At 37.6% G+C, this 12012-nt stretch overlaps 1 protein-coding gene across 2 annotated transcripts in view; it reads left to right on the forward strand.

Moving 5' to 3' along the window:
* Positions 1–12012, forward strand: part of LOC124594957 (beta-1,3-glucosyltransferase) — a 107473-nt gene that overhangs the window by 44526 nt on the left and 50935 nt on the right. For both annotated transcript variants that reach the window (XM_047133480.1, XM_047133471.1), the window contains exons 5-6: positions 5514–5625; positions 5710–5837. In XM_047133480.1, the coding sequence (XP_046989436.1) occupies positions 5514–5625; positions 5710–5837 (240 nt within the window). The remainder of the gene's footprint in view (positions 1–5513; positions 5626–5709; positions 5838–12012) is intronic.

Raw genomic sequence — 12012 nt, forward strand, 5'->3', positions numbered from 1 at the left:
ATGTCTATGGCGTAAGTCCAAGTTGGCCAAGTCCGTTCTTCCTGGTGCATTCAGCTGGTGGCAGAGATTGGTGCTAAAGACCAACTCACCTCATCTTCAACACTGTCTGTTACCTCCTGATGTATCGGGTCGATATTCAATGCTGCCATTTCTTGTGTATTCAGTCCAACATTTCATAATGCCATGCACTGCTGTATCTCTTCCCTTACTACCTGCTGTATGAGAAAGGAGCTCACAGTGGTATTCCATAACTGTCATAGGATCCACATTTGGCATTCAATCATACCTATTTCACCTGACACTTTTCTTTTGCATTTTCTCAGTTTGCTGGTACCACTTGATGGATTCTCCTGCTGTTGTGGCATTTATGAGACGAGCTTGGTTCATGCATTCTGTGACTCCTTTCATCAAGTGTGAGATTTTGTTGGTTTCTGTATGACTGTGCCATTTCCTCATGACAATGGGCCTTGTTCTTCAATTGTTGTCCTGCCAAGCAGACTTGCTGCTAATTGTGACCAAAGGTTTTCTTCAGGTCAGTCCGTAATTTGCCTCAGCTGTTGAGCTTCTCTTCATTTTTCTTGAACCACTGCTGGTCTGTGTTGTCTAAGTAAAGTAATACATTTGCCAAACACTTCATGTCATTCCATCTACTGGAGAGTCAGTCAAATTCTTTCAGCCAATTTGCTGGGTCCTGACATGCAGCGGACATGATGCTGTTTTGTAATCTGTCTGTCTCCTGAATATGTTTACAGTAGGAATGATGTAAAGCATGTATTCCAATTCCTGTCCAGCTTTTGCTTTGCCTAGTTGGAGCTATTGTAATGTAATTTTTTTGAAGTACCCAGCATCTGCACTGAGCAATGTCACAATGAAATCACCATCAAATTGAAATCTGAAGGCAAGATCATCAGTGAATTTCAATTTTTAGTACTGAAAGCACAATTATTACTGACACCAACATACAGCCAGAAGAGAGCTGAACTCTTCAACAGAGAGTGCAGCAGTTTATACAAACATCAAATATTCCAGAATGCTGCTACTCATAGAAACATCAAATATTTGAGAGTATACAAACATGAACATGAAAAACATAAGGTATGTGAAGAACCTTCCACAAATGACAAATTCTAAAGGACAAATAATTGCTGCTGGTCTGCTTTGAACTGGGAACCCACAGCATATCAGGAAGGAACAGTAACCACTACATCCCACTTCACGTGTCACAGCTTGTGGCAATATTCCACAGAAGCAGCTTACACTGGCTTCTTCTGCGTGTTAATTTGTAACTTCTCAAGTGCTCATCAAGAAAATCTTCCTTTATGATGGAATTTACAGAACCCATACATATATGAGAGATTTATAGCAAGGTATATAGGTGAGGTTAATTGGTTTCTCATTAAGCTTCTTTTTATTTATTTACTCTCCTTTTTAGTGCTAATTTTGTGTGCATTTTAGTACCATCTACTTCCTCCCAAGCCATAAGCACATAAGCATACAACCATCTCTAATACCCACCACATCATTTACATTCACATACATGCAAGTTCATGATACAGTTTAAATAACTCATACAGAATCAGGGCTGATGTGATATATTTATACTTTGTTTGTATTAATTATAAGTGTTGTGGGATTAAAAGTGCATAAAAGTATGGCTGCAAACATTTAGAGTAAATAAATGATGAAAAAATAATGTAAGAACTGGAAAAATCACATGAAAGTGAACCCATTTGATTCAGAATACATTGTGCTTCATGGAACATTTGTAACCGACGGAAGATTTTTTTCAGTTCTACAGAGTCTATCACAGTCATGATCATAAACATTCCACCCATGGAGAAAATGAAGTGCTATGTTTATGCTCTTTGTTTCCATGAACAATGCTTGATTCATCACTGGAAGAGAGAAAAGAGAATTATAACAATAGTACACATACTTTCACATTTGTTGGTGCAGATGTGCACCATTAAAGTTTGCTTTTATTTATCAGCTGTTAGTGACCAATGACTTTATTTGGAGAATTAATTGTACTCCATTGTTTAAAAGAATAGCATTTGTGGTTTATATCATAGGGAATTTCTCTGGATATTAAACCAAGAAAAGCTCAGCAAAGATCCATTCGTAGGCAAGTGGAAGAATTTATAATAAGAGAGGTATAAGTAGTAAAGTATGTCTGCTTGTGTCTGTATATGTGTGGATGGATATGTGTGTGTGTGCGAGTGTATACCCATCCTTTTTTCCCCCCTAAGGTAAGTCTTTCCGCTCCCGGGACTGGAATGACTCCTTACCCTCTCCCTTAAAACCCACATCCTTTCGTCTTTCCCTCTCCTTCCCTCTTTCCTGATGAGGCAACAGTTTGTCGCGAAAGCTTAAATTTTGTGTGTTTGTTTGTGTGTCTTTCGACCTGCCAGCGCTTTCGTTTGGTAAGTCACATCATCTTTGTTTTTTGATAAAAAGTATGTAAACATGTAGGTACAGTTAGCTAAATGAGAAATTATGAATTAACTGGAAAGAAAACTGAAAAAAAACAAAAAAAATCAAAAAATGGAAAATCAGAAAAGAAATTTCTAAAGAAAACATAGTCTGTGGTATGAAAAGGAGAAAAATTTGGAAAATTAAGAAGAAAGAATAGGGCAAAACACCAAGAGGGCTATATGGAAAAAAAAGACAGTTATGTACATACTCTGTGGATCATAATTGTGAGCACAACAGAGAAATTTGTGAATGGAGGAAACAGGTGCAGGGCCCCATTAAAACCCGAAGAGATAGCGCTGTTTACCAGCTGAGACATAGGCCGTGAGTTAAACTTTTCTCTTGGAGTGTTTTATTAGGATATGAAAATTAACCTAATTACAAGGTGAGAGTGTTTGATGTATTGCCAACTTTTCAAGTTAGGGAGAAGAGGTATCTACTCTCACCAGGTGCAGATCTAGGGAGGGGAGGACAAACCAGGATATCTGCCCCAGGCAGCAATTTCACAGGGCACCAAATTCATATTCTTGAAGAAGCCCTGTTTCACAAAGCACCTCACATCCAGTGCACATTGGCCAATCAGTTATTCATCTGATTTTGAAACACATCCCATTTGGTTTTGAACATTACATTACATTAATATTTGTCCCATAGACCATGAATACGACATTTCGTAATAATTTGGAACTTGTCAGTTTAACAAAGTTTTCTTTACACAACACTTTTTTTTTACCGTTACTACTTCATGTCTAAAAATTTATTTATTGAGTAGAAGGAGTTGTCATTCAGAAATTATTTTAATTTGTTTTTAAATGCTGGTTGACTATCTGTAAGAACTTTTAATGCTGTTTAACAAATGACCAAATATTTTTGCGGTAATGTAATTCACCCCTTTCTGTGCCAAAATCAGATTTAATACAGAATTGTGAAGATCACATTCTAAGTTAATTGTTGAACAAATCAGAAGTTGATTTTTGAATGTGTGCATAATGTAAATGATGTCTCTGTCAGGAGAATGACCGTCACATATAGAAATAAAAAACTTCCCCACGGACAAAAGGGGATGGGCTATATGAATTGATCTGGATAAACCATAATGGGTGAATGCCAATCACTTTTCGTTTATTTGGGTGATTTGGAGTGAAAATGATGAATGTTGTTATAATTATAAGCAAAATCCATAGATTCAAACTACCAGAGTGGAAATAAATGACTAACAGGAATAGCAAATAAGAAAGAGTACATATTATCTTCTTGGTGTATCAAAGAAAATGAAATTTTGACAGAAAATTTTTACCAGATCACTATACTACCAGTTGCACAGTCCCTGGTTAGCAGCCCCTTTAAGTTCTGTTCTCAGAATAGTGCAAAAAAAAAGCATTGTATGAACATGTAATAATGTCTAATTGGAGAAAAAACATGATACAACTGAACTGTGATGCTGGCAGGGTTAGAGAAGTTAAAACTGGAGAATATGTTTTGACAATGGCAGGAATAGTTACAGACTTAGTGATGACAAGATTGTTTGAGTAAAGAGGAGAAATGTGGACGTCACACAACTTATGTGGAAGAATATGGTGATTCAAATTTACATAAAAATTTTGTACTACTACTTTTTGATCTCGTGCTTGAGAAACTGGAGCATAAGAATGGAATGTGATACTATCTTCTAACATAGACCTACTAGGCATTTGATATTGGTACTTTGTGAAATATGTTCTGTCATGTTATTTATGTACTGGATGGCAGTTATTGAACTATATGAAATAAAATCATCAACCTCTGAACGGTTTGCATTAGGACATGCAAACTGCATGGTTGGTCACAGGGCATGATGGGAGTTCGTATGGTTTATTGATGAAGCCCACTTTCATTTGGATGGATTCATCACACACACACACACACACACATTTGGGCATCTGAGATTCTGCATTTCATGATTGAGAAGTCTCTTCACTGTCGACGGGTGATTGTGTAGTGTGCAATGTCCAGTTATGGATTAATCGGTGCGATATTCCTTGAAGGCATGGTGACTACTGAATGGTCCGTGAAGGTTTTGGAAGACGATTTCATGCCTGTTATTCAAAGTGACTCTGATTGTGACAAGATGTGGTTCATGCAACATGGAGTTTGATCCCACTGAAGCAGGAGAGTTTTTGATGTCCAGGAGGAGCACTTTGGAGAGTGCATTCTGAATCTGGGGTACCCAGAGGCCACTGGAATGGGCCTCAATTGGCCGCCATAATCTGCAGACCTGAACACATGCAACTCCTTTCTGTGAGGCTATATTAAAGACAAGGTATACAGCAATTACCCCAAAACCATTGCTGAGCTGAAAACAACCATTCAGGAGGTCATCAAGAATATCGATGTTCTGACACTTCAGCAGCTCATTTCCTTGAACATGTTTGTTTTGTATATCAAACTCTTCAGATAGATGTGGGCTACAAAATGAACATATTTTTGAGAAATCAATGTTTTAAAATTTTTTTCATATTTTATCTCAAATGTTCGAAAGGGGGTGGGGTGGGGGGGGGGGGGGGGGGAAGGGGTCAACATTCAAGATCCAGGGGGGCTGACTCTCTCAGAGAGAATCACACCTGACTGAGGTGCATGGAGAGTCAGTTGTTGTACCAAAACAAAACAGTTGCCATATGTTGCATGAGCTCATTCTACCCCCCCCCCCCCCCTCCCCCCCCCCCCAAACTGTGCAATTCTGATGACAAAGACACAATTTCTGTAAATCTTGTTTTAAAGAAATGGGTTTTATTTAACTGATCAGAATGAGAAGAGTGGTTAAAAAAGTCTCTCTTTGAGACCAATATTAGAAAAGTCAGCCTCTCTTTTGTAGTTGAGAGATTGGTGATACATGTACACACACACACACACACACACACACACACACACACACACACACACACACACACACACACACACACATCAGAAAAATTACTCTATCACACAAACACTCTCTATTTGTTTTGATCAATGGTTATTCTTGCATTCCCTTGTAATTCAATTTCTTCCTTTTCTCTTTACAGCATAAACATCATTCATGGACATAATAGCTCATGGCTGTTCATCTGTGACAGCAGAACACATATAGTCTTGCCTGCTTTACTAGATCTTCTTAGTCATTACAATTCTTCAGAGGTAAGGCACAAGTTGACATAATATGAAATACTTAAACCAGTGGCGTTTACTTTGTGTTTCACTTTGCAACTCTTAAACTTTTAGGAAACGTGGATAGGACATGCCTTAGTTGACGAAGAACGTACAATAATTCATCATTTTGCATCCAACGATGGATTCAAATATCCACTTTTTGTTTCTGGATTTGCCATGAGCACTGCACTTTTGAAAAGGTGAGATACCAGAAGTGATACTAATAATGTATTACATTAAGATGTTATAGCAATCTCCTTGTAATAAATTTGGAGGTATATCATCAGCAGTAATAATAGTGTTCTGTGTAGCTGTCTTGCTTTGAGTGATACTTTTTCCAGTGACATTTCACTAAGAGTAAATATCTTTCATTGAACTGCACACAAAATGAAATATGATGTCACTTCTTTTCCTTTGAATCTTCACATAATTTGGAAACAAAAACAATTTCCTAAGTGCTTCTAATGGGAAATACTGAATCTTGGGCATTTAAACAAGCATTATATTGTTTCGTTATAGACAAGAAGATAAAATTAGTTGATCCAATGTTTGGTACCACCTAAACTCTGTGTACTCTTTGTTACATCATCATGTTCAGTTTCTTACATAATTGAGCTGTGGAATGAGAATAATAATAGCTTATTATTTTTAAGAAATGGTAGAGTAAACACAATAATGAATTCCTCCTTCATCCAGAATACATACTGATAATGTTCATAATAAATCTTCCCAGCTTTTCCTTTGTGGTATAGTAGAGTAGAGTTGCTATATATTTCTGCTTGTGTGTCAGTTTGTTGGTGAATGATAAGAAGGGATCTGATTTTAAATCATTGTGCCTTTTGATGAAAGAAAATAAATTAATTAAACAGTGGCCTATTTTGATTATTATCTTTTTTTGTTTTTATCTTCATCATCCAAGCCATCATTGTTGTCTCTCTATATCATAAAGTTCTGGATACATAGTAGATCAAGTATAATATTTCTTTATTTACATCTTAAATAGTTAACAGTTGTGACATCCAAAATGGAATAACTTTAGGTCTTCTAGCAGCACCTCCTTTACTCTAATTCTTTTCCTGTTGTTCCATCACAGTGACATTACTTTTGATATAAAGTCCGCTTATTTACTGGTTTGAATCTGTCCTGGAAATCTTCGTATTTTGTGCTACTCTTTCCATCTCACTGGGACGTTGGTTAACACAGTGGACTTGCAATTTGAAGGATGGCAGCTCGAATTCTAATATGGTGATTGTAACATTGCTGCTTCCAATCAATATGTAAATTAGTTAAAAATTTTACTTATAGACTGCCTTTTTGTCAACGACTAAATTGGGAGCTTCACAAATCATAGAATTTTTAGAGCAGGAAACAATACTTTTATAATTAATAATTTTATAATAATACTTGAAGAAGTCAAGAGTTTTGTTGATTGTTAATGTCTGTTCAGTGTAGATATACTAGATTCATTGCTTTTTGGATTTTGCTGCATTCTTTAGCAAATCATCCATGTTTACTTTTTTTAAATAAAAATCCAACAAATATATCAAGACAATGATCACCTTGTGGTGTTGCAGTTGTTCTTATTATGTCTGTGCTTGCTACAAAATGGGAATTCCTCTTCCCACATCCAGACAATTTTCTTCATTTATATGTACCAAACAAAAATACCATACAAGCTGCAACTTCTCACAACTAACAGCAACTCCATTAGAACTTCAACTTTTAACTGCTTTGGTCCTTGTATAGGAAAGTAACAGGTCATGATTACAAATTATTCTTACTATGAGGGTCATTCAGTAATTAAAGAGAGAAATTGGTTTGGAAAAAAAATCGTTCACTTTTACAAAACAATACTTTCTCTACTTTTCAACATAATTTCCTTGAACATTTATGAACTTGTTCCAACGGGCTACAAGGGTTTTTATTCTGGCTGCAAAGAACTCATTATTTTGATGTTTCAACCAATTTCCCAGAAACTTTTTCACATCCTCATTGGCCTGGAACCTGTTCCCACATAATGCCTCCTTCAGTGCACCAAACAAATGGAAATCACTAGGTGCTAAATCGAGACTGGAAAGGGGATGAAGCAGTATTTCCCAGCCCATTTTGTCGATGGTTTCATGGGTTAGTTGAGCAGTATGAGGACATGCGTTGTCTTGCTGGAGAATCGCATCTCTCTTCTGAGATCCATGATGTGTCTCTCTCATGGCTGGCTTCACCTTGTTTGAAAGCAAACCCAAGTAGTATTGGCTGTTCATTGTATGCTGCTCTTCAAGATAATCACAAAAAACTGGACCTTCGGCATCCCAAAACACCGTCAACATGACTTTTCCTGCTGATGCTTGGGTTTTGAATTTTTTCTTAACAGGTGAGTTGGTGTGCTTCCACCCTATGCTTTGTCTTTTTGATTTTGGCTCATAACAGTGAACCCAAGTTTCATCACAAGTAAAAATTTTGTTGAGGAAGTGCTCAACTTGTCTTTCATAATGTTCCTTTAGCTCTGTGCACACTCTCAAGCTTGTTTCCTTGTGTAGCCGTGTCAATTCCTTTGGGACCCATCTTGCACATGTTTTGCGGTACTTCATCTTCTTACAGATAATGTTATGAACTATACCATTACTAACTTGAACCGTATCAACTATCATTCCCACAGTCACACGGTGGTCAGCACAAATAATGCCATCGATTCAACTTTCAAGTGAAGGAGTTGAAACTGCAACTGGTCAGCCAGAACAGTGTTCGTCAGTCACTGAGTCACGACCATATTTAAAATGCTCTACCCACTTGTAAAACTTTGCATGATTCATACAACCTTCGCCATAAACATTAGACATTCTACAGTATATATTCACTGGTTTCTCGCCTTCAGCAAGTAAAAAACAAATAACAGAATGTTGTTCAACTATTGTGGACATTTCAAGCAGACTCGCCATCTTGATATGTATTTTTGAGGTTATAAACAAAACAATGTTGATACATCAGCTGATTGGGGCTCATCCCAGTGATGCCAACTTAAAGCCGTAAAAGTATCTAACTTGCCCTACTAACAGTTTTTCCTCAGACCAATTTTTCTCTTCAATTATTGAATGACCCTAGTAACACTTTTGTAAAATTATAATGAGAAACTACATATTCAAAAAACTTCAGTGTGATAGAGAATGCCAGAAAAATTAAGAAAGTTGTTGATACCCTTTGTCTTCTTACACAGTTTTGTTTTTATACAAAATTTCATAAAATGTTGGTTTTGAACAGTTGTTTTTGAATTGTCCAGATTTCTGCCAAAGTGCTTAATTATTTTAATTGCTTCTATTTACAGAGGTTTCAATGCCAGAGTTACATTATTTATTACAACCAACTACCTTGTAAACTAGATTAAGATTATTACCCCCTGAACTGTTTGCAATTCCAGTAATTAACTAAACACTGTGCAGTATTTTCTGGGACTTTTTATTTGATAATTTTGTATAAAAACTGTATTGCGTGAGTGAGTTATTGTCTTGCTGGCTTAGAAAATATTTTTTAAATGAAACAGTATAACTAATTTGTTATTTACTTTCATAGAATGGAAACTCCATTAGGACTATCAGAAATTTAGGTAAAGAAAAGCATGTTAAGTTGCAGACAGGCACAATTAAAAGACACCAATATAAAGCTTTCTCATTCTTGCTTGCAAGGTGCGCTTGCTTGTGTGTGTGTGTGTGTGTGTGTGTGTCTGTGTGAATGGCATGTGTTTCTGTTTTGCTGATGAAGGCTGTGGCCAAAAGCTTTATGCAAGTGTCTTTTAATTGCGCATGTCTGCAACTTACTGTGTCTTGTTATTTACATTTATTTTAAATTATTCCAAATAGCATTAGATAATGAATAATGCATGTAGAATGGATGTTCTAAAGATGCCAAGTGCCAATTTTATTGAAAATAAGTTATTGCTGTATAAATGAGCTATGTGCTAATGCCAGTTCCCTGCTAAAAGCACTATGTCATCTTCCTCATGCAAGTAGTTGAAATGGCTATTCACAGATGGTTTTTGGTGTATGTCCATGCTATTAGGAAGTTGTAGGTCTGTGTGCCTGCCACCAACCTTGTGAAGTTGCAGGAAGTTTTTTTGACTTTGGTAAATCATCTGTAAGTGTTATTGAGACTAATCAGGTGTAGATATTAGAATTAGTGTGAATAAACGTAAAGTTAATAGTGACAGACCTGGTGTCATGAAATGGAAGAAAGCATTCAGGGAACTGCAAATGTGGCCACACTATAAGATATTGAAGAAAGATCATAGTGTATGTGATATACTATCCACTGTGTTGGATTTGCAGAATGATGAGCAAGAAATCACAGCTTCAAAAGAAGGAAGAGTTTCTTTTCATAATTGATTATCTTTATGGAGGGAGTGATCAGTTTTATCTTGATTTCTGTAAAGAAATAAGTGTAACATTTTGTTTTATAGATTTCTTCTTTAATTGTTTCAGTGTTGCAAAATATCATAAGTTGTGATATAGCATAGTGTCTGATAATGTAACTGAATTTGTTTTAAACATCTCCTTGAACTTTTTTCAGCATTCATTGAGTATTTAGTACAGAACAGCAGTATTTGTATTTTTTGTGGCGGCGTTCGTAGCGACAAGCAATTCGCTGTAGAAACGGCTTACAAAGTCACCGCCACACTTTTAGTAGCGGGCCGACCGGTCCGCTGGAACAGTGAACAGAAAGAGGAAAACCCAAACACTCTGATTAAATAAAAGTCGGTACGTATCTTTATTAACGAAGATACAGCAACACAGTAGTGAACTCCGTGTCTACAGAAATCTGTCTAGTTCGAGTCGGAGCGGCTAGGTCAGCGTCGGCTGACGACAAACAACAACTCTGCTGCGATGAACACACAACTGACTAGCAAGTACACAATTCGGTGGCGAGTATACAACTGCGCGGCGAATACAGAACTGTCCTAGCGCTCGCGACTCCAGCGCTTAAGAACCCAGAAGCCAGCGGTGGCGCGCGCAGACTTGCGGCGATTTGCTGTCTCGCTGGCGCTGCTTATGCGGACGGCGTCCGGACTTTGATGCTGCCAACCTTTTGGCAGCGGGCTCGGGTGGCATTACTGGCTAGGATATAACAGTACTGTGGTACATAACACGTTTTCAATGACAATTTTGCAAAATAAAATTTTTTTCTATTAATTCTAAGAAAACTTTACTGTGCACATTATAGAGTACTTTAGTATGCAACCCATTTCATAATTTTGAGAACATAGATCATGTTCTGTGGTATTTATTATGTTTTTCCTAAATAAAGAAAACCCAGTGTTGTGAGACTTACCTCCTGTAGATCTTCCACTCTACAAATATGAAAGGGATGAACACAGATATAAAAATACAACATCATAAAAATTACAATATATTGAGTAATTCAGTAAATGTCATGTATCACCCACTCCTACATGAAATCTAAGGTTGTTACATTGCAACATCCATATTTAGGTTTTCTTTTATTATTTTCTTTAAATCAATTGATGCAAATGGTTCCTTCGAAAGAGACACAACCAATATACCTCCCATCCTACACATTGTAAGATACTGTAAATTGTTTGAAATGGTATTTCAGACAATTTGTAATTATGGTGATGATCATGATGATGATGACTATCAGAAAAACATCATCAGCCATTTATCATGTACAGCTGGGTACTGGCCTCTTCCACATCACTCTTTACATTACAATCTTCAGCTTGCATCAGTAATATTTATCCCGTTTATTTGTTTATCCCATAAATATATCTTCCATTAGTCATCCTGTAGGATGCCCTGGCGATCGTGTTCGCCGTCCAAAAATTTCACACCTATCTTGTTGGGGCAAAGTTCACCCTCCTGCCAGACCATAAACCCTTGGTTACTCTCACCTTCCCGAGCAGACGGCTCAACTTCTCCAGCGCTGGGCATTGTTTTTACGTAATTACACTTACACCATCTGGTATAAGCCCACCACCTTCCATGCTAATGCGGACACTTTGTCACGTCTCCCAGCAGGCCCCGATCCTGCCTTTGACCAACAGGAGGTCCTCTGCTTTCACATTGATTCTGCCCACCGGGATGCACTGGACAGTCTTCCTCTTATGGCTGCTGACGTTGCTGCGGCTACCAGCTGCGACCCTGTCTTGCGGCAGGTTCTCAACTACGTGGCCCACGGGTAGCCGTCCTATGTTACTCGTCAGATGCAGCCTGATTTCAGCTCCTGGTGCCACCTGTCCCACAGGCTCTCTGTGGCCGATGATGTCCTTCTGTTGGCCACGGAGTCAGATGTCCACTGGGTGGTCCTTCCTCCGGAATTGCGGCTTCAGGTGCTCTGTTTGTTACACCGTGGGCACTGGGGTATGTCCCATAT

Source organism: Schistocerca americana, chromosome 1, assembly GCF_021461395.2.
Source record: "Schistocerca americana isolate TAMUIC-IGC-003095 chromosome 1, iqSchAmer2.1, whole genome shotgun sequence".
Lineage (NCBI taxonomy): Eukaryota > Metazoa > Arthropoda > Insecta > Orthoptera > Acrididae > Schistocerca > Schistocerca americana.